The following is a 25,095-nucleotide window of genomic DNA, read 5'->3' as shown; positions in this document are numbered from 1 at the left end:
TTTATCGTTAATTTTATCTGGTGAGCATAGTTTTATGGCTGTGTTTATTTGGTTTCTTAGTATGTTGAGTTTTTGTTTTGTTTCATGTGTTGAGTTCCAAGGAATATATAGTCCAGTTTGGGTGATTTTTCGGTGGATTTCTGTTTTGAATTGTGTGTCGGTTCTTGTAATTTGGAGGTTAAGAAATGATATTTGATTGCTTTCTTCCTGTTCACATGTGAAGTTAATGTTGGGATGTATAGAGTTAATGTGATTGAAAAAATTAAGTATGTGTTGATATAAATGTTGTTGTTTTTATATGTCAACATATAAATGTTGACTTTTGACATTGCGTGGAGCAAGATCAAGCCATACTTATACATAAACAGGATTATACAGTGTTTATTTTGTAAAACAACTCATGATAACTTATGACATTTAAAAATCTGGATTATGAACTTTTGACTTGCATTAGAATTTGCTATCCACTTGTTAGCCTATAAAGTAATTGTTCAGTTGTAATAAGTTTAAGATAGTTTAACAATGGGGAAAATAACAAGGCACCATGAAGAGTTAAGGTTTAAGTAGGTCTCACTTTCATCACAGTTATGTACAAGGCATTGTTTTTATATGGAACTGTAGAAACGTTTGGTGAATGTTACATTATGTTTGGGTTAGTCCACGGATGACATTGTCATGTTAGATTCTGGTGAGTAATAATTTCATGTGTTTCAGAAGATATTGAAATTTGATATAAGTAAAAGCCTGTTGTTTAAGTAACATAGAATTTAGATATATATAAAATTAGCTTGTCTTATAAATCATGGGAGACATGGATATCAGTTAACCAAACAAGAGCTCACTTTCATGGAATTGTGCTAACATACAACAACAAACAAGAACATCTGCCTTTTCTTTAGTCAGATACCAAAAAGATCCATTCTCAGTCACATACAAAATAACAAGCAGCCCTTATTCTCATAACAGGTAAATTTTTCTTCTCCATGGATTAATGTTCTTCTCTCCTGAAGAAGATTGCCCCCTCTCTCTCAAAGTGCAGGGTTTTATCAGAATGTTTCTAGTGTGACTGATGAAACACTTTGATCCTATTGTTTTGACCAACATTCCTATTGAAATGTAATGTTTTTATGAGATATTAGAAAATACTTGGAGCTAAACAAAATGATACTTTAACAGTACAATCTGGAGATTTAACATACACCTGTTGTCGTCCCTTCATCACGTAATGAAGCAGTTTTAAATATTTTTACTGATTGTTAATTTTCTGTCATTCTTAAAGCATGATAAAAATGGAAGTCACCGTGAAATTTTCATGATAAAAATATGTTTTCAACTGCCTTACATTTTTTACCCACACACCCTCTTTTGCTTACCAAATAGTTAATACATAGATATACGTTATGTGTTTATCTCCTCAGAAAACAACATTATGTTTATTCCATTGCAAACAAAAGTCTATTCCATGAAAACTTTTTTTCTAATATCCACTTTCAAAGGTGTTCTTCGTTTTTCAGTGTCTCAAATTTAACCATTTACACACACAAAAATGTAATTAATTATATGGAGATGTTTTGAATATGTATTTCAAAGTTTTATACAGGAGTTGTTTTTTTTATAACAAGTGACATGAACGGTAAAGATGTGACAGTAAGAGAACTGAGTACAAATCTTGAATACTTAACATAATTAACTTCTTACAATAGATATTTTACTGGACCAAAGTTAATGTAACATAGTTTTGAAACAATAGTTATTTTTACAATTAAAGTGTAGATTTTGTCTACTTTAAAACTGACTAAAATTGTATGAAGTACCAATTAATTTTGGTGAAGAGGAAAAAAAACCTGAGTATATATGAGATTTAAACTGGTCAAATATGTATTTACTCATACCATTATCAAGAGGTGCAGACAATATACGAAGAAAACTGAAAATTATTGGAAACTAATACTAACAACACAAAATTCTGAACACGCTACAAAACAAAAATTCCTGAAATTCACTTTTAACCCATATTAAAAAAAAGTGTTTATGTATTCTTCCAATATCTGTTCAAGAGAAGTCTTTGAAATATTTATTTTTACAAACTTACCTGTGCCTATGAAAAAAAGGACAATTATATAATGAAGTTCACTGACATCATTTCCATTTAACCACTCAACATTTCTTTTTATTCAGAGTAAGATACCTTTTCACCAAACATTTCGAGGTATAGTTTATTCTTCTTTCATTTTGGTCCTTCTGGTCACAAATGGAAAATGCACATTTTTTTGGAAATAATAGTTTTTGTATATGAAACTCTCTCAACATCAAGTTTTAATAAGGGGCAAGGCCTTCACTGAAATGTTGCACTTTATGAAAAGTCACAATCAGTTCCAAAAAACTGTAAACTTCAATTACTCACGATTGGTGTCACAAAACTGAAAATACAATATCAAATATCAACTTTCACTGAAAATTTCCTTGCATTACACCACGGCTCCTAGGGCCACGAAAAGGACCCTGTCCTCTTGGAACTCCTCTAGGCATTAACATTCGGCCTCCCCGAAGCCCACCTCGTGGAGGAAATCCACCTCTTCCTCCCCTTAAACTTGGAAGGGGAGGTCCCCCTAAATGATGTTCAGATGGGTAGCTACCATTTTCTTCTCCCGGTCCATCATGCCACGAACGTTTGTGAATAAGAGGATAAGAACTATCTGATGAAGTTGGGAGGCGTTTATCTACATCAGAAGACTGACGCATGTCACTGTCCTTAGGAGCAAATCTCATATCACTGTCCTCTTCTTGATAAATCAAGTTAGCAGTAGGATGATATGGTGCTCCATCCTTTCTTGGAGAGCCACCTCTTCCTATCCTTCCCCTCTGTTCTCTTAGGATGTGAGGTGGAGGGAAATTGTGACGTTCGTCATGATCTGCTTCCTCAAAATAATTTCCACTCCCTTGATGTCCCCAAGGGTCCTGTGGATTACTGGGAGTTCGAGGATTTCCAAACCCTCTGTCATCTACATCACGATTTCTTAGGTCCCTGTCTTGCAGAGAGCGCATGTCCTGGTCCAAATGCTCATCATATGACTTCCATTCACTGCCATCTGTATTCTGTGAAATTCCATGTGATGGTGGAGGCAACTGTCGGTGATCTAAGTCTCTAAAATTCTGGTCTGTATCATGGCTCTTTCTTTCATCCATGTTTTGTGATCTTATATCTTGTGATGAAAGAGGATTTTCCATTTGAGAAGATGGTTCTGGCATGTTTGGTGGCTTCAAATGTGGTCGTAGTGGCGTCTGAAGAAGTGGACGGGGTGGAACGCCTGTAGGGTGTAATATTAAATAAACAAAATTATTAATCTACATTCATACAATTACAGTAAAAACTGGCAAACTGATGAAGTAAAGAGAAGACATATTACATGTAAAAAATAATCATCAAATGTATAGTGTTCTTGAAATTACTAACAGTTTCAGTATATATTCTCAATTATAGGTATTACTCTACATTAGAACAAAAATTCTTCATATTTTCAGTTACAAATTTTATATCAGGTCAGAATAGCTTTGATAACAGAAGAGTAACTACTAATAGTTTAAAGCTGCATCAAAAACACAAATCACTCATTAACTCAAACATTTCAAAGCACTAAAAAGAATAATTTTACCGAACATAATAAATTTGTTATGCATTATAAAATTCACAAAATCTTCATTTTCAAAGAGCTGTCCTGGAAACTTTATGAACTAATTTGCATCCTATGTGATGGAAAACAAAATGGGTTACTTATTTATTTCAGAATATCAGTTTCTCTCATTCATAAATACAGTAGAACCTCAACATTAATGGCACCCTTCTGACTACATCCAAATTCCCTCTATAGAAAGGTGTCCTTAATATAAAAAATGAGCCATGTAAGGCTGGATTTCATATTGACCCCCTATTCTGAATTTCAAGGCCCTCCATTTTGTTTTTGAACATGTAGGACAAGAATGTCAATAAGTTGCACATTGCTATGACATAGAGCATTGTCGAAAGGAGGTCTCAAAGGGTGGATTTGCTGTGCACTTTTTTCTGTATTATTGCTCACAAAATTTCAAAGTACTTATTGTATGAGTCTGACATGCTGAAGATTTCCCATTTATTGTCAGTTTTTCAGTCTACTGTCAACAACTAAAACAGAAATTCACTGAAAATAAAGCAACAAATCACCTTTTGGATTGTTATGCTGTTTACATGACACCATAATACAAAACTCTCAAGAACAACAAAGCACATGGACAGAAATAAGCTGGCTTGACCAGTGCTTCAAGAACATGATGTGGAATTTATCAGCTTATGTATCTTGAAGTATTTACAAGGAGAATTTCCTGGAGTAATAAGATTGTAATTTTAATCTGTGAAAATGTTTATTACAGTATATGGTTCAGAGCCAATCGAAGGAGCATCATAAATGTTTGAATATTGGTCGTTCGTTTGGTGGGACATTTGAAATTTAGTGGTATACCATACAGGCATACAAAGATAACTGCCAGATTTACTGAGTGCCCATACATAAAACAAGACTAAAGATATTGCCTTTGATCCAGAATGTCAAAGTGCCTGTCACTGTGAGATTTATATTGGTTAAAAATACAAAAACTGAAAAGTTCTACCTTTAATGTCATGATACCCACTGTTTTGAGGGCTCCATTAATTGAGGTTCTACTGTATCAGTTATTAATTACAAAAGAACAAATCACATCATAATTTTCTTGTTAAGCTGTTTATTAATACTGCATTTTAAAGACAAATGACACAATCACAATCTTGTCAGAGGGGTTTAGTAGCATAATTAAACATCTACAGATACATTATTTGTTTCCATGCTACAGTATCATTTCACAGCTATTGCCTTTTTTGTTCATAGTATGGTTGAAAACAACACTGTACTAATTAATTAATTAGTGTGGTCATTGATTAATCAATTAACAAAAAAAGCATTAATTACCCAGCTCTAACAAACATTATTATATAAATATAAATAAATTTGCAGATAATTAATATTCCATTTACAAAATAAGATCAAATGAAAGTTAGAATACATTTTTGTAGAATATACATATAGCTGAATATATTAAAGTAATTTTTGACAACCATTTTCAGAACAAAATCATCTATGTGTAACTGTTGCACAAGCTACTGAGCAACCTTGAGTTAGACTTGTGCAGTGTGTATTTCCTATGTTTATATCACTGATATCATTATCATTAAACTAATATCTATAAATCTTGTTCCTGAATTTTTTCAAATTAGATTTTTCTGTTATGAAAAATTAAATTTGTCCAATAAGTTAAATAAATAAATTGTGAGATACATAAATGCCACTAGAATTTTAATAAAATCATAATTCATCCAACTGTCCAATGAAGAATTATGGAGATATTGTTTCAAACCAGACACACTTAAAATAAAATAATTATAAAAACAGCAATAAATGAACAAAGTTTGTTGTTTTTTTTACCTGGCCTTGGACCAAGGAGAGGACCTCTTGGTTTTTGTGAATTTGGATGAAATGGGTGTGGTGGCCAATGACCTTGTCCTCCTAGTGGAGAAGGAAATCTTGGATTGAAGGAAATAACCCGCCCTCTGTTTGGGCTTTCTCCTGGAGGTGGCATAATCTGATGCTGACTTGGAGGCCCAACAGGTGGTGTTGATGTTGGTGGTGGGTATACAGTATTTCCTAGCTCTGAAGTCTGCATCTGTGCTGCTGTATTGATGATTAGAAGAAGCAAGACGTTTGAGAAATTTTCTGTAAACTTAATTATATTTAGAATAGGAACTTTATCTAAACAGGTGCTTTTATAGTTTACTCTGTACATTTTCATATCTTGAACATAAAAATTATAAAAATAAGCAAAAAGGCATCCTCTAAAACAAGTCACTTTATCTATATAAACAATCCATGTAATCCAAGTTTTATGTAAAGAATGTATACAGTTTCTCAAGTTTCTGAGCACTAATGGTTGTCTCTTAAAACCCTTTAGCACTTCACAGATATAACCCAAATTACTGCTCACTCAGCCAGTTAAAAGTTTCTCACAGTTTTGAACATGCAGATAGCTAGTTGAATATGTTTTCTTAAAACTCCACAATCACTCAGTAAATACTGTACACAAAGAGAATATTGAAAACAGTCAAACTTAACAACAAAAACAAACTAAAAATTGAACTAATATTTTCGGAACAACGTACTGTCGGCAAGTTCATCAACATCGTCCGTTGGTGGAGCTAGAAGCAGGGGTTGCTTATTTTCCATCCACTGCTGTTGAAAGTGCTTGGGAATAGGTTTGGTATGAGGAATCTTTCTCTGTTGCTGCTGTTGTTGTTGCTGTTTATCTGAATGAGAAAGTTCCTCTGTACCAAAATCCAATCCAGGAATAGTTGGCGTATCATCTCCTGCTTCTTGTTCTAAAATATCACCAAGAGTATACCAAAATATTATTAATTTTAAATAATGTTGTTGTTGTTGGTTTTTTTAACTCTGGTTAGCAATATTCTGTGAGCTATTAGCAGGCTTACTGTTAACATCACTTCTAGATTAGAGAAACACTGAATGTAGAATGACTAACAAAAGTAAAGTAAAACTTTACATTCTTGTTATCAAAAACAGTTACAATATTGTTTCACTTAAACTGTATGTGCATCATTCCTTTAATACATAACAACATGGCTCTAGTTTTTACTGTGCCGAAAACAAATTATGACTCCTATTTACGAAATGTGCACAGAATCAGTCCATTGGACCTCTCTATTGGAGAAGACACATCTGTAATTCTGAATTAGTTCTGTGTATCTACACAAAAAGTGTCACCAGTTTAGTAAAGTGTGATAGGCAATGGCCTTGTCCTCCTAGTGGAGAAAAGCGACCACAGAAATTACAAAAGCAAACAAGAAGGCATTCTCTAAAACAAATCACTCCATCTGCATAAGCATTTCATGCAATCTACCTTTCACATAAATAATGTGGAAGTTATAGTTGCTGAAGATTTAACACAATAACAGTTTTTCAGCATCCATGTTATACTCAAGATATGTTTGGGAACTAGAAACATCTGTCTGACTCGGACAAGACAAGGTGGAATGGAATGTGGATGTGAAGAACACTTCTGTTCATTGTACACGTTGTAAACATTAGGAAATTATTTGGTTGGATAATGAAAACTTCTTTACGAACTATGTTTCCCAGTAGCTTGTGCACTTTTCCTATCCACACGGTAACTTGAGCAACACATACTTTGTATGAATGTAGTTGTATTATTAGTTAGACAATGTTCAAATGGCAATAAAACTAAGTAGAAACAGAGGTAAACTGTTACAAGTCCATAGCTATTTAAAATAAATACTTGTATTTGTAGTTTCCCTTTACAATTGGTCATCATTCTAGAAAGAAAAAATGGTAACTCAGATTTTGTGATGGTTACATAGTTGAAAAAAATCAATTGAGTCCATGTAGTTAGGATAGATAAAAATAACATAATAAAATATATTCATTGAAGGGGTTATTTGGATGAAATTATGCAAGAGGAAAAATGTATTATTAATGTTAAAAGGAAAATCATCTTACATTCAAACAAATCAACTAGGTCACTCTAATTTCGTATATTCATAGACAAATCTCTAGAAATAGTATTTAAATAAAAATCTTATTTTTTGTCTACAAAGAATTGTAACATTTACTAAAACTTTGCCAAATTTCATGAAGATTCACAAACCACATTGAAAGTTATAGTATGGATACTTTCATGATTACCTGGCAGTTACGTGGTTGGTCAAAATGACCGGGCCCATACTGAGAGTTTATTATTATACAATACTAGTGTAACCAAACCAAAGATATAAACATGATTATGGATATTGTAATAATTCTTGTATTATTTGCAAGTGATTCAAATTTCTACATTTATGTAAGTATTTTTCTATACCTGCTGGTCGTAGGTGTTCTGGGAGACCATGTTCTAGACCCATTCCAGGTATGGCAGATACTGAGCTTGGTTCATCTGTAAGAAAGAGGCAAAAGTATTTCCGTAAATGTTTTCTAATTGTATTAAAAAAACATCTTACCAAACACAAACATATATGTAGGTATGCTATATCATTATAAAGAATTTGGTCGAGTAGTGGTGCTATAACTAAATGAATTTTTATTTGACATAACTTTGAGCATGGAAACCTTATTATACATTTGTTTCAAAGAATAGATTTACCATATTCAGCAGCCTCGTCCTGACCTCTTGGCAAGGTGTTAAGATTGTATTTGTCTCTCATTCTGTCACCTGGCCTGTTCCGAGTCCAGAACTTACTACAGAGAATACAAAAATACCAAATCAAATCACAACATTCAACAAACTTTTGAAAACAAAAAAAGGACTTTGGCAGAACCACAATTAATGGACATCTCAAAACAGTGGATATCATGACATTAAGGACAGACCTTTTCAGTCTCTTTCTTATTTAGAGCATTTCTAACCAATGAAAACCTTGCAATAATGGTCACTCTGATATTCTAGATTCACAGCAGTGTCTTTAGTCTCATTCTCTATATGGGCACTCAATAAAGCAGATAGTTATCTTTGTATGCCTGTATAGTATACCACTAAATACCAAACATACCACCAGAAAGATTACCAACATTCTAACACTTGCAATACTTATTAGACTGGCTCTGAACCACATACTGTAGTAAATGTTTTCACAGATTCAAAGTACAATCTTATTACCCTGGGGAATTCTCCTTGTAAACACTGTAAGACACACAAGCTGATAAATTCCACATTGTGTTCTAAGAGCAGAGTCAAGATGGCTTATTTCTGTGCACATGCTTTGTTGCTTTTGAGAGTATCTTATTACAGTGCTAAGTAAACAGTCTAATGGCACAACTGGTGATTTGTGGCTTTACTTTCAGTGGGTTTTTATTTGTCACTGACAGTAAGATAAACACAAAAAATAAATGGGAAACGTTTAGCAGTTCAAACTCTGAATAGAAGTATGTGACCTCATGTTGACAACACTCCATGTTGTGGTAATGTGCAACTCACCAAAACCTATTCTGCATACACTAAACAAAATGGGAAGCCTTAAAATTCAAACATTTAGTACAGTCAATATTGAATCTTGCTTTGCATGGCTTATCTTTGATATTAAGGGCACTAGAATGAGGGTGTCTTTAATGTCAAGGTTTTACTGTAAGATGCTGTTTCAAAACTGTCAACAAAGAAGATTATGATGACGTAGATGACAAAAAGATTTCCCAGTTGATAAAGTATATCTTGCATAATCATTTGACTCGGAACACAGAATAATGCACAACCAAAGCATCAGATCTATTTTGATGACCCTTTGCCCTACAAAACAGAATTATGTGAGTAAAATGATACAAAACTAATAACCACACATACCTAGTGTGATCATTTGATCCTGAACATAAGATGTGCCCAAGAGGGTGCCAGGCTAGCGACCAGACACATGAATCATGTGCTTGTTCCATTCCACCTACTTCCTTGTCAGCCCTACATACATATTTCAAATTTTATAGATAATATTACACAATGTGATGCATTTCCTGAATATAAATATTAACATTTGATAGATAAGAAGGTATTAATAAAAATAAGAATATAACTAGGACACTAAACATGAAATTTTATCTTCTTCATTAAATAACATAAGTTACTGATAATAGTATATCCTTCTTATAGTTAAAAACATGTTGTTTAACATACATTTCAAATACAGAGTGACAAGTTTCATTATGAACATAAGTTACTGATAATAGCATATCCTTCTTATAGTTAAAAACATGTTGTTTAACATACATTTCAAATACAGAGTGACAAGTTTCATTATGAACATAAGTTACTGATAATAGCATATCCTTCTTATAGTTAAAAACATGTTGTTTAACATACATTTCAAATACAGAGTGACAAGTTTCATTATGAACCTAAGTTACTGATAATAGTATATCCTTCTTATAGTTAAAAACATGTTGTTTAACATACATTTCAAATACAGAGTGACAAGTTTCATTATGAACATAAGTTACTGATAATAGTTTATATGCAAAACCGGCTCGTTTGGGCTGAGAAAACACTTTACATAGAAGAGCGAACAACGTTTCGACCTTCTTCGGTCATCGTCAGGTTCACAAAGAAAGAGGTAACTGACCGGAAGCTGACCACATGTTTGAAAGGGGTTGTGTAACTGTGTGTCGAAATGTTATTTATAAAACATTATTTATAAAATACAATGTGATAACTGCCACGACTTCTATATTGGAGAAACAAGTAGAAAAATGGAAACCAGATTCAAAGAACACAAAAGTCACCTTCACATACGTTTCAAACACTGCAAGTCAAATAAACACAACATAACCATAGAAAACACTCAAATACTAAATAAAGAAACAAACATAAACAAACGTAAAATTAAAGAAGCCTTACTTATACAACAACTTAAACCCAAAATAAACCAATATAAAGGAACGCCTTTATACCTATATTAATATAATAAATAAAATTATATATTCAAACATCTAATACCGCCCTCTACATTTCGACAGTTACACAACCCTTTCAAACATGTGGTCAGCTTCCGGTCAGTTACCTCTTTCTTTGTGAACCTGATGACCGAAGAAGGTCAAATTGTTCGCTCAGTAAAGTGTTTTCAGCCCAATTTTCATATAAATTTCTCAACAAGTGGGTTTCTCGTCATCACTGATAATAGTATATCCTTCTTATAGTTAAAAATATATTGTTTAACATACATTTCAAATACAGAGTGACAAGTTTGGTTATGAACATTTGAGTGCAATGCTTTTTAATTTTCTAGAGAAATTTAGCAGTCTTATAAGTCATTCCAAACAAGTTTCTTTTTCAAATGCATATTTTAGATTTAAACTAATCTTGAAAACAAAACGATTTATTTTGATTAACAATGCTGTCAGATGAAAATATTGATCATGACTAACACACTAACATGGCTCTTAAACTCACCCAACAACCCAAAACATGATGGATCCCTCAGAGCCACCACTAACAAATAGGCTTTCATGGACAGGATGCCATGCTAGACCTTAGAATGAAGAAATCTTTGTTACTCTAAGCCTAAAAACTTGTTTACATTATGAACAGTCACAAAACATACTGTAATATTCACTGCAGTTAAATTTTTAAAATAAGGAAGAACACAAAAAACAGTTAATAAAAAACAATTTTCCACTATAAAGAGACAAAGTAAAACCCACATATTATGTTAAATAATTAAAAACAAAGAGTTATTTTAAAGTAGATGTTGTCACATCTCAAATGTAATATTGAAAACATTTGATTTGTAAATGTTACACATATGGAAGATACTATTCAATATAAATAAATAATAAATTTCACTATGACAGATATATATATAATATATATACACAGAGATTGAGTATGTCATATCAAAATCACTTTTGAGCCTCACCACATCATTACAGTCAATGTTTGCATACTTGGTCAAGCTCTATTTGGTGGTTGTGTATCTTGACAATAGCTAAAAGTGTACTTTCCATTTCAAAAACACTGTTATAAAGAAGCATTTCAAAAGCACACCATTCCTCCTTACAGCTTTCCATAATCTATAATGTATTAGAGCAACACCTTTTACAAATTCATTCCAATCACAGAGGATTTCATATGCACCACAGCCAGTAATTTTGTCAGGTAATTTTGTATAGAGTAATATGAGTAACAGTTTTGTTCTTCAGTTGCTTGAAGACAATAAATGTGTCACAAAAGCAGCTTGTGTCACTTTTCCTGATGGAAATAATTCTTTTGTTGTGCACTGTCATCTGGAACGCATGGATGACTTTTGCCACTGAAGTTTCGTTTCTTGGATTATCAGGTTAGAAAAATACTTTACTTTGCTTACAACAGATAAATACGACTTGTTTCAGGTCTCTTAGTGAATAATCTAGGTGCCCCAAGTTGATCCATATTCCTTTGTCAAATCAAGAGCAATGAATATCCCTGTCTTGGAAATTTTAAATTTCCAATCTGATAACAACTATATGCATTGCAATGGTCTGTTACACACCCTTTGTAAAAGGGATCAAATTTTGGTGACATCACTCACTACCTACAATGTAATTTCGATATACACTGTTCTACTTCATCTTTATAGTGCTGTGGTCGTCACATGTATTGCTAATATGTACATACAAAATCATTTTCAAATAACTTACTCAATCCTTTGCATTTTATGTAATGTTTTATTGTTGAATAAGCAACACTGAGTGTGATATAAATTGGTATGATATTTTAATTTTTCTGAAAATTTCAAAACTAAGGTAATAATGAATTCAAAATTAACCATTTTGTGACAGGTTATGGGTCAAAGGCCACATCATTGCATTTGTTGACCTGCATTCAATATTTTATTAAACTACTATTTTATGAATTTATGTCAATAAGTTTGGAAACAAATTGTAGATTATAATTCTAAGTTTAATATTTATGAGTTAATTTCTTAATTTAAAAGTAAATATTAAAAGAACACACCTAAATAGAGATTTTAGTGAGTTATGTGGTATGTTGAATGCATCACTATTTAAAATTAAATGTCTGTGATGTCAAAATACTAAGTCTATAGTTTCATACAAATTAGGAACTCAAATTACTAATAGTAACAAGCTAGAATATAAAATAAGAACATCAGATATTTTTATTTTGCTGAGATATGGTTTATGTACTGAATCAAACACAGTGACCCTGTTCAGTTCTCATGAGATATGGTTTATGAACTGAATCAAACACAGTGACCCTGTTCAGTTCTCATGAGATATGGTTTATGTACTGAATCAAACACAGTGACCCTGTTCAGTTCTCATGAGATATGGTTTATGTACTGAATCAAACACAGTGACCCTGTTCAGTTCTCATGAGATATGGTTTATGAACTGAATCAAACACAGTGACCCTGTTCAGTTCTCATGAGATATGGTTTATGTACTGAATCAAACACAGTGACCCTGTTCAGTTCTCATGAGATATGGTTTATGAACTGAATCAAACACAGTGACCCTGTTCAGTTCTCATGAGATATGGTTTATGTACTGAATCAAACACAGTGACCCCATTCACCTCTTTCTGTTTTTGTAAACAGTTCCTTATGTACATTTACTTCAATATATGACACGTGAATAACCAATATTAAAAGGCTCAGCAACCTATGTCCAGCAACATCCAAGTTCAAAGGCCAAAACAAGATGAATTAATTGTTTGCTTTCTTTCTTAATTTAATTTTCTATATTTTAAGAAGAATATGCTTAAGAACTTATTTCCAAATAATAATAATCTATATACATATATAATGTATAATAACTGATATGTGACTACATGTTACAAAATACTCGTACATTAAAGCACAGCCAAGACAGGGAAGACTAAAGGTCAGTTTTATATTACTGGATAAGTAATGTGTACACGTCCAACATGTAAATGCAAGTTACGTAATGTTAGCTCGGCATGAATGGAAGATCAAGATGATAAATATGTATATAAATAGGCCTTATGAGACTTAAGTTACTTAGACTAAACATTTATACTTTTGTGTTATAACATGTAGTCATTCTAGCATGAAAAAAGCATAATTGATATTTATTTCCTAATTTTTTATGATGGTTATAAGGTTGGTTAAGTGAGAGACCTCTATAGTTAGAGTATGGAAAATGAGATAAAATACAGTGTTACTTAAAACAAACATTTTAGGTTTTAGAGATTATACAAACAATATTTGAGATTTTGGGAATGAAGAATAGGTTTTAATCATGAATGCACTCAGACTAGTAACAAAACAGACTCTATTTTCACAAACAAATCTTTAGTAGAAATATTTCATTTTCCAGGTACAAAAAACTTGTAACCTTTGTGAAGTTATACGTGATGTATCAAAAGTTATAGTGCAAATACTTGATGTGTGCAACTGTGTAATCAAACTTGTGTATATTATACCAAGATTAAACGAGATTTAAAATTCTGCAATTTTCAGTGTTTACCTTATTCATCCAAGGACAGAATGTGATAGGATTATTTTAATGTCAAATAAACTTTTAAGTCAAAAATTCATTTGTTATTGGAAAAATAATTTACAAAATCACGATATTTCTATTTTAATAAAATTCTGACTTCATTAAACCTCACAAAAATTATTTGTCCAATCTAGATTTGTACTTTGCTTTGTCTCTGTTTTCACAGACACTGACAATAAAATTTACAATATATCCATTTTGATACATGAAAATGAAATAACAAAAACCTGTATCACAAAATATATTTGTTCCATATACATGAAACTAATCTGTTGAAAGATTTACCCTTTTCATAGCTTCAGTTTTTCTGAATTATTAACTAGAACAAATCCAGCCAAAAACTTAAGAAATATGTTAGTAATCAAATTATACAAGTTATTCATTTTCACAAATTCAAAACACTACTTACTTATTGCCTCTTTTTTATGTCCTCTGAAAGTCTGCACTTCTTGGGACATGTTCCGAATGTCAAAAAGTTTTAGAAGGTGGTCTCGGGATCCTGTGAGAAGCCAGTTCCCATTTTTATTCCATTTGACTTCTGTTACTGTATTTTTGTGTGCATGACTAGAGATGAAACATGTATGAATTCAGAGATTTAAAGCAAAAGAACATTTATGTAGTACAACAGATTTTAGAAATATTCATACTTTTTTACTGAACCTCTTAAAATCAGTTGACACACCATATGATTTCAAAAAATATATCTGTTGTTAACATATAACATCTTGTTGTTCTACCTACAAGTCTGTGAAATTGAATTAAAAGAAGCTTTCTGTTCAATATGTCAAGAAGTGTTACTTCAAATGTTCTAAATATATCAGGTTGAGGAATAATTCGTGAGCGTTTTTAAATAATTTCATTCAAGCATTACATGCAAGACTATACAATACTTCAATGCATGAACACATTACACCCAAAACATTTATTATGATACTTTATTTCATGTAATACCTAGGTATATAGTATGCATTGTTTTAAACGAAATTGCAAGAAATTAAATGTGAAAAGCAGATGGTGTCGAAAATGCTCGATTTTGTCCACTTGACATTCCATTTAATGAGCTGAAAATGAAAGCAAAAATTAAAGACATATGAAAATCAAACACACCATCTATTAGAGCAAAAAATTATCTACCAAATGACATGAAATATTTTGCGAAAGCGTTTCATTTATGAATATATTTTGTTAACTTGAAAAAACGCTCACGAATTATTCCTCAACCCAATAAAATTATAAGATGAGAAAAATCTGTAATCTGAATGCTATGGAAAATACTGGGATTATAGGGTTATTATGATTTTATAAAAAAGCTTTATATTTCAGATCTAATTATCAAACATGTAACAAATATTTAAATCCTAACATTTCAAATTACTATAATATAAAAATAATATTTTGCCATTATGTAATTAAATTTTTAAAAGTGTTCAATCATTTTTTGTCACAAATCAATGAGTAACCTTATCCACGTTCATAATAACTAGTACTAAATCAGTTTATGTTTGAAACAACTAATTTTACAAATATACATATGTGTATGTGTGTGCATATATACCTACACCCAGAACAAAATAAAACATTTTTTTTCAATAGTACAAGATATATTAGTGTTAACCTAGCACACATTACACATTAGTAATTTCAAAACTGCATGTATTGACACACTAGTGTGTTGTGGCAAGTTTCTAGGAATGTCACAAGAATATCACCAATGGGAAAATAATTAATAACATCAAAATAACTACAAAAATAATATTGCACATGGTAGCAGTGGTGTTATGCAAATGAAGATAAGTGGGTTACGGTGTTGTCGGTAAAAGGTATTTGTAAAATACTGCTTTAGATATTGACACATTAAAACGCTGTACTATCAGTACCAGCTCTTCCTAATTTAGCAGTGAAAGACTGAAAGGAAGGTAGCTAGACATCACCACCCACCACTTGGGCTACTCTTTCATAAACGAATAGTGGAATGGGTCATCACATTACAATGTCTCCACAACCAAAAGGAAGAGCATGTTTGGTGGGATGGGAATTAGAACCCTTGACCCTCAGATAGTGAGTCAAATACCCTATCCACCTGGCTATGCTGGGCCACAATATATCAGATATGACAGTAACACTTACTGCATAAACACATGCACTGCAGTAAATATTCAATTTATTGCACACATTACGGTGAAGAGAACTATATGGATTCATAATTTGTTAAAATGATCGCGGTTGTTGATGACAACAGTTTTACTGCATGGAATGTGTACTTTGCTACTCATATCCAATACAATAAATCCATCTTATGATACCCCATGTTAAAAACAAAAACACTTGCACCAAATGTTTAACACAATATTATGAAACATTTTATTGTTAAGGAGACATTCAAGAATAGAATCATCATATTCTTCAGTTTCATTATTTAGAATAAATAAATTTCAGTGATGTTAAGAAACCCACTTGTTGAGAAATTCATATGCAAAAACGACTCGTTTTGGGTTGAGAAAATATTTTACAAAACGAGCCGTTTTTGCATATAAAAATAAATAAATTTACACTACTGAATACAGAATGCTAAAAAAGCAACTGATTTTATAAACTTATATAATACAAGTCAACTCATCAAGCCTCACAGTGTAGCAAGACTCTGCCCCATCTTTGGATCCCACAGTTTGATTGGTTGTTGGCTGTCTTTACTTCCTGACACAATCAGTGCTTTTTGGGGATGCCAGTCAAGACACTTCACATCTGCTCCATGTCCTAAAGAAAATAATTAAAATTTATAACCTGGCTTTATAACTGACACAACTAAGTGGTTCAGTTCTTTCTTTCAAGCACAAACATATGTAAGTTTCAATAACTGATTTCAGAAAATGTTTTGGTTATCAGTATTTTCTCAATGTATAAACATTCAAAGGTTTCTACTTACAAGCTGGGGACAGGGGAACTTTGTCCTGTATATTTAAGATGACATATACCATATGCTAATACGGAACATACATTATCCATTTCACACAGTGGTATGCCAAGACATAAATGCAAAAATCAGTAACTGCTGGGCAAGTTTTATGTTGTAAAAATGTATGGTAGTTTATACCTACTTTAAGGTTGTATCTGAATATTAAGGGTATTGCAATCCCACAGCTGGCTGCAGACAGCAAAAGCCATTAGGAGTCGAGACACAGGAGGTTTAACTCTTTACCCTTTACCGATTTTCCTTAGCTGCTATACCTAGTATGACATCGGCATCTGGAACTTGTATGATAGAGGGATTATTTCCAACACATATGGCCACAGATATTATCTGTTATTGAATTTTAATGACGACAAGAACTGGTAATGGAAAAAAATAATTTTGGGTTTCTTTGTACTGTGTGTGATTTATATTAATTTCATCATTATTGTTTTACAATGCTAATTAACAATTACTTACTTACAATTATTGTATCTGACAGCTTTAGAATTATTTATATTTTACAAAACTCCAGAAAAACAATATTTAGCATTAACTGGTACACATTTTAGTCGGTTTAACACAGTGATTCTCAATGGGGTCCACATGGACCCCCAGGGAAGGAACTCCAAGTCAAAGGCAGAAAATTTTGGTCAGCTGTTTGGTGAGGATGTTCCTTGATTTTCTCACTTAGTTTCTCAGCACGAGGGTCAAAATTCTCATTAAAGTTGTACAATTTGAATGGAAATCTAATATTAAAGTTAAAATTCTGAAATCAAAATTTTTTTTTATAGTTTTTTTTGTAAAATTATAACCTTTAATTTTTCATTAAGTAAATGTAATGTTTTGTAGAAATATAAGTTGCTTCTTATTTCCTTCACCTTTAATTAATTATTAAACAATAATTTCTCAACCCAAACCGGTCGTTTTTACATATATATTTCTCTACAAGTGGGTTTTCTCGTCATCACTGATTACAAACCATAATTTTGTTCTGTAGACTGAACTTCATCAATTACTATTGTAAAAATAAGGTATAAATAAGCAAATAATTTATTACTTCATGGCAATTTAAGGAAGGGGTGGATTTAGAAAAGCCTGAGATCACTAAGGAATAAACGGCATGTGGAACATTGAAAAACTCTGTTTTAACAACTTAATAAACTCCATCATAAATGTTAATGTTTATATTTATCATTTATTACTTACATTGTAATAAAAATATTTTCATATATTGATTACATGCAAAATGCAAGTTCAAACATATCCAACAGACTTTAATTAAAAAGTCCTCACCAGATAGATACAATATCTACTTAGAAATATTTCTATTAAGTTCTCTCATGACACAAGTTTGTTTTTCTTGTCTATTTTAATTTTGTTATTGCATTGGATGTACAATTCTATTTTTCTCGTTTAACATTTTCATCTATAAAGTACTCTTGTACCTACTGGAGAGAAATTTAGATCTTATGACATAAAAAAAATTAAAGTAAAATATAAACCTGCATACTCTTCACAATTTCATTTACAGTAACAAAGCACTAAGTGGCAAAATAAAAGTGCTTACAGAAACTGTCATAGTTAGACAGTAAATTACGCTTCCAAACAATGTTTCCAGCTCCATGTCAAACATTATGAACATGTTGATAGCAAGCTGAAACACAGAGCTTCTAAATCCAGCCACTGACGCTCAATAACACACTTTGTAAGTTGTTGTAAATTTTCAATGGGTGTCAAATGTAAAATCTGCTGTAAATGTGTCAATATAAAGAGTTAAGGTTCTACACTTTTTTTACACACTGAATTTGTTTGTGAAGTGAAACAATGGAATGTCAATATACATACACTGGTTTTTTTCAAATTCAGCTACCTGCTATGTATGGTATTACAAGAAGCATATGATTCACTTTCAACATCCTGTACGTCACAGGAAAAATGAACGTCAGTTACCTTAGATAATTCATTACTTAGTTTATATATCAGATTGATTACTGATATTCTTAGACCAAAGAGTAACTTATGTAGTCATATTTTAAAGGACCAGACTAGCTTAAACCCCTAAAGATCAGATAGAGTTGCCCCTAATTTTGAACTGCTGACCAGAAGAAAGACAACCAGGGTGGTGCATATATGCCACAAGGGCTTTATTTGGCTTTTAAACTAAAAATATATCACTAAATCTAACCTTATAACACATGCACAGCTGAAGTTTCATTGATATCAACACCACAAATGTCAGAGCTTTCAACACACAAATTACAATGCCATGTCCACTCCATGTATCAGATTTGTAAAGATTAAAAACATCAGGTTTTTTTAAAACTTGAATAACATATATTAATGCCATTATATTTTTCAAAGGGTGTGGAAAACAGTGATGTCTCCACATTTTTATACACAAAATAGATCTATGATAGTTACTTTCAACATGTGAAATCTGTCTCCACATCCATGTTTTATCTAATTTTTACTTGACAGTAACTGTTGAAAAACAACTGTGAATTAATAACAAAAAAAATCTGAACACTCATTCACTGGATTTATCTTAAAATCATTTTTATGACTGTTTACAAAATATCTTTATATTTTGCAGTGTTAACTCTCTTGCTACACTGTTTATTTTTGAATTTTGTGCAAAGCTACACAAGGGCTATCTGTGCTAGCAGTCTCTAATTTAGTAATGTAATACTAGAGGGAATGCAACTAGTTATCACCATCTACTGCCAACTTTTTTACCAATGACTAGTGAGATTGATCTTCATGTTATAATGTCCCCCACAGCTGATGGTAACTCACGCCTGCAACCCTCAGATTACAAGATGAGCACCTTAACCACCTGGCCACTTGCTGAACTGTTATGTAAGATATGTTGACAATGGTTACTTTTACAAATATCAGGTTGAATGTAAAAAATGTTTTCCTTCTTTACTAAAATGTTTAGTATTGATATTTGTCGTTAAAATGTTCACCTATTTTAAAATGTGTAATACAGAAAACCAACTGATAGCGTCACCATTAAATACTGATGTTTCTACGGCTATCGGAGTTAATATAAAGTATACAAATTCAAACATACACATACCATCCAGTGTAATTTTCAATTTGTTTATGTTTATTTGGTAACCTTACATTAAAGTCCTAATTAATTTTAACTTAAATGAATGATATTGGACCACTCAAAAATGAACTAAAAATGAATTAAAACATGAAATATTAATGAAATCTTGATCTATGAGGAAAGATTCACTTAATAACAACAAACAGTTTAACCCTATTACATCAGGAATCTTGTAGGCTGCAGAATCAGTTGACAATGGCTGCTGTTTAAGGGTTGACAGAATAAAAGTTGTTTTCTAATGTGTATTTCAAATGTCAAAGAATGATATTTATCTGCGACATTTTTCGGAAATAAAAAAACAAACAACATTCATAAAAAATTTTTATGCCAAGTTTAGATGGTTTACTTGTTTTGAATTTTGTCCAAAGAAACTCAACTGTCCTTAATTTAACAGTAACAGACTAAAACGGAATGCAGCTAATCAACACCATCCACCACCAACTCTTGGGTTACTCTTTTATCAAAAATAGTTGCATTAACAATTACATTACAATGCCCCCAGATATGAAAGAGTGAGCATGTTTGGTGTGATGAGGATTTGAATTGTAACCCATAGGTTGCGAGTTGAGACCTCTAGCCACCAGGCCCAAAGTTAATCAAAAGATGTAAAATGAAATATGAAGAATTATCTTTATAAATCAGTGGTGTATTATTTCTTATATTTTAAAATTATCCAATCAGATAAAAATATGTTATTTTACGTAAAATACAACATATCACTTTACTATCAACACATCACACAGTACCATTCTACCAGTTAGGAAATGTTAATAGCTCAGTTTTTTACATCTTTTTAGTAAATTGTTCACAAGTATATTGCAGCTGTTTTTTTTAAGTGTATGAGGGTTTAGCTCCTGACACTGCCATACCAACCATTACACATCATCCCTAATGTCAGATTTGTATACCTGTTGATCTTTGTTAAACAAGTAGATTTTAATAACTACATTTAAAAAGTTCACAAATTAGTAATTTCACATCATAGTTTACAATGTTAAGAGTGCCTTTCTTGCATGACAGTCGTCACCCACATCTTGAGATAAAAGTTACATTTACACGCGTTTGAACCTTAATGTTAAAAAATGGTAAATTTTCACTGTTAACAGAACCTATAGTACCACATGATCCTGGAAGTGTTAAAATGTGTTTTCACCACATGTAAAATTATTATTCACACACATACATAATGCATATTGAAGAGATGAGACTGTGTTCAGTTCTTGGCATTCCATCAACAGCACGAACAAAAATAGTATTTAATATTCACAGAAACATTACACCATTAAAATCACATTTCATTGTTAAACACAAAGCTACTAAATGGGTTTTCTGTGCTATGCCCACTAAATATACCAAAAGTCTATTTTTAGCATTCTAGTTCTTCAGATTTAACACTGAGATGCTCCACAATCACTGTTTAAGGCAACTTTTTGTCCCAAACTAATACCATTAACTTTTAACAGCAGTTGATCCTTTATTTATTTATTTTTTTAATAAAAATCAAAGTAAAACTTAGAAACAGTATGACTGGATGAAAATGAACTACTTCAAGAAATGTACACTTAATACTTGAAATCCTGCCAAAGATTACAACCAATATTTCTAGTTTTTTTGAAGAATGCAAGAAGCCAAAATATTAGTCATCATGTGTGTACCAGTGACACTGTGTGCTCAGAGTACTTAAACTCTTTTGTTACTATTTAAACCTATTTCATTCTGCTCTTAAGAATATTTAATGTACCTTTGTTAATAACTGGCATCAGAGCAGTAACAACGCATTATAAAAATTCTCTTTTGTAACAAGAAATATCTCCAGAGCAAATACTCATTCAAGTAAGTTTAAGCCAGGAATGTTTTGTGGCAATATAGTAAGTTAAACTTCAATGAACTGGTCGTATATCTTTCATTATTTTCTATCCTTGCAATATCTTACCTCGTAAAATTTTCTCTTCGTGGCACCTCAAAAAATCCCATATCCTCACAGTACCATCATCTGAGCATGTGGCAAACTTTGTGTCCATGGGACAAAAACTGTATGGGTGTAAAAAATTAAAGATGTTGTAATTGAAGAAAATGCGAGACCAAACAATGTTAAAAAAACAACAACTTTTTATTCAACAATATACAACATGATACACACATGGCAGCATTTTGTTACAGCTTTTAATATTTAAATAACTTATTTATATTCTCTAGGTAAATAACATTTAATTAGCTTGAAAAATAAACTGTTTTAAACAATAACAAAAAATATGAAATAACTTTAAAAATAGTTTACAGTATTTGACAAGTTCCAAACTCTTGGGCTCATAACTAATGGCAACAGTTGAAGAAACAATTATCTGTATTTTGTCAAAAATTGAACCACAGTTACCCTACTCAATTTTTATCCTGCATTTCAAATCCCTTATTAACAAAGTTTAACATCTTAGTACCAGAAGGGAACAAGGTTTGATCGACTTCAATGAACTTTACATTTATGGTACTTAAATCAATATTTTCATACAAATGGAAAATTTTTAAAAAACGATATTAATACTTCATGTATAATCTCTCTGTCTTAAAGGTATATCAGTTTATTGAATGGCCATAAATACAGCTGTTAATAAAGCAACAAAATTCTGAAATACAGCACACATTTTCACATATGGATAAATACTAACCCTAGTCATTTTTGGTATGTAAGAATGAAAACACACTTTCTGTCTAAAATAATTTCAGGATTTGACATAATCAGGTCTGTATCATTATAAACGTATTCAATTTTTAAGTTGCCAGTTTCAATAAAGTTCATGTAATTTACAGAATTACAAGATAGACAAGTTTGAATACAGTTGTGGAAAATTCAATATAAAAGCCATAGTCAGAATATTCTTAAAGCAACATATCCACTACCTAATTGATAAGAATAATTAATCTACTGTTGATTAAATGTAATAAAAAGTAATAAACAACAGTGTAAGCTAGAAGTGAATGCTATTATTACTGTATTCTCCTGTTTCTTTCAATCCATATAATCCTTAAGTACAATCTAACACACATTTCTTCCTGCTACAGAAATTACATCATATAAATACCCAATTTCTACTATCGCCATAGTTTATTTACAAGTTAAAATGGATAAAAACAGAAGTAAATTTGAAGTTTAATTTTGACACAGATTACAACATTAATCAGTGATGTCAAGAAACCCACTTGTTGAGAAATTTATATGCAAAAACGACTCGTTTGGGTTGAGAAAATATTTTACATAGAAGAGCGAACAACGTTTCGACCTTCTATGTAAAATATTTTCTCAACCCAAACGAGCCGTTTTTGCATATAGATTACAACATTATCAAATGTAAAAATACAATATCTAGAAGTTACAAAAGATCAAAGGCTGAAAAATTCATTGTGTAGAGTTTTAACCTACGTTACATGTTCAGAGGTTGAAAAAATGATTGTTCAACAATACAATAACCTTTCACACACCTTGTGTTTTAACTCAGTACAATAAAATGTTCTGTTTCTGATCTTTTGTAACTTTCATGTTATCTCAAACTTATATCTTAGCATTAATTAGTGAGCAACTCTGTGATACAAGTATTATTCTATTTGTAATGATATAAATACTTTAAAGTTTTTTCTACCAGTACAAAGTAGAGTTAGCTCAGTTACTTGTGCTATGCTTCCAGAACATAAAATACTTTTGTATCAAACTTTACTCACGTAAAGTCTATTTATAAGAATGTCATATGAAATAACTTTGGAATTTTAACAAATCTGTGCATGAATCTAATGTATATTTGGTGCATTCACATTGCCATATCCAACCCACCATTCACATTGCCATATCCAACCCACTCATCCCTTCATTATCAACAAAAAAATCTATTCTGTTAAATCAAAATTTTAATAAAAGTTTTCCCTTCGAAAAGGGACAGTCAACTTTATATTTCCTCATCAGTTTATCAATGCTCAAAGAAAAGGGTATCAAATGTGTAACACAGATCTTTGTCATTTGGCAAGACTTCTTAATTAAACACAGACTCGTAAGAACAAAACAAAACAAAGCTAAAAACACATCCATTAAATAAGTTTTCTTCACTAAACACTATGTATAGGAAGGTCTCATTATTTCATACAAACATTCGAAATCTCACTTCACAAACATATGTTCTTCCTATCTCCTATATGCACAACTCTCTATTTAGAACTTTTATAATAACCAAAGGTGTTTTTAAAAGAAAGTATTCCACAATGCTATTTTTGCAACATTTTATTTTTCTCTGAAGAAGCAAATGTTAAAATGGAACTATGATATTATCAATCCTGTGTTTATCATAGCACTTCCATGTTAGTTGGAATTTACTGATTTTAACTTGTTTAAAAAAATGGGTGCATTAAGAACTTTGTATTCCTTTATCAAGTTTAGCAGTGTTTGCAACCATGAACATGTGAAGAAAAAAACAACAACTGGAGCATGTGAAAGCATCCTACAGATGTGTACAGGTTTATAAAAGTGGATATGTTCACCATTTCTGCCAAGCTCTTTTCTGAATTAACTGCTTTCTTGGTTTGTTTTTTTAAACTAGAATGTTTAATGTTATCTTTCCTAGGAATGTGTAATGCCTGTTTATATAAAACTAGTGCATTTATTACAGTCTGGATCAAGTGCATACATACTGCAATTATTGTAATGACAAAATATAAGTAGAAATGTGTTTTAACAACAAAATTTTATACTGCTCAGGAACTAATTTCATTGCGGACAAAAATATTTATTTTACACATCAAATGACAATGTCATCTATTCAAAAGCCAATTCTGTCCAATACCTATATAAGGTAAGTGAAATAAACTATATCTGTAAAGCTCTATATCATTGAAATCTATAATCATAAAGGTTAATTTTCATCAATAAAAATTCAGAATACAAACAGCTAAGTAAATTA

The 25,095-nt window shown here is 31.5% G+C and overlaps 1 protein-coding gene across 5 annotated transcripts in view; it reads right to left on the bottom strand.

The window, feature by feature from the left end:
* Window positions 1–2,142: 2,142 nt before the first annotated feature.
* The window catches only part of Wdr33 (WD repeat domain 33), a 54,685-nt gene continuing 31,732 nt past the window's right edge, over window positions 2,143–25,095 (bottom strand). For 3 of the 5 annotated variants that reach the window (XM_076459146.1, XM_076459147.1, XM_076459148.1), the window contains exons 7-16: window positions 22,092–22,189; window positions 16,718–16,844; window positions 14,500–14,654; window positions 11,020–11,098; window positions 9,424–9,534; window positions 8,233–8,327; window positions 7,951–8,025; window positions 6,221–6,436; window positions 5,490–5,735; window positions 2,143–3,308 (exon numbers count right to left, since the gene is read on the bottom strand). In XM_076459146.1, the coding sequence (XP_076315261.1) occupies window positions 2,449–3,308; window positions 5,490–5,735; window positions 6,221–6,436; window positions 7,951–8,025; window positions 8,233–8,327; window positions 9,424–9,534; window positions 11,020–11,098; window positions 14,500–14,654; window positions 16,718–16,844; window positions 22,092–22,189 (2,062 nt within the window). In that variant the 3' untranslated portion in view covers window positions 2,143–2,448. The remainder of the gene's footprint in view (window positions 3,309–5,489; window positions 5,736–6,220; window positions 6,437–7,950; window positions 8,026–8,232; window positions 8,328–9,423; window positions 9,535–11,019; window positions 11,099–14,499; window positions 14,655–16,717; window positions 16,845–22,091; window positions 22,190–25,095) is intronic. The other 2 variants (XM_076459149.1, XM_076459151.1) reach the window with 1 other exon arrangement.

Source organism: Tachypleus tridentatus, chromosome 10 (genome assembly GCF_004210375.1).
Source record: "Tachypleus tridentatus isolate NWPU-2018 chromosome 10, ASM421037v1, whole genome shotgun sequence".
In the NCBI taxonomy this organism is placed as follows: Eukaryota; Metazoa; Arthropoda; class Merostomata; order Xiphosura; family Limulidae; genus Tachypleus; species Tachypleus tridentatus.
Note: the sequence above shows the minus strand (reverse complement) of the source record. Positions and strands in the feature narration are given on the sequence as shown.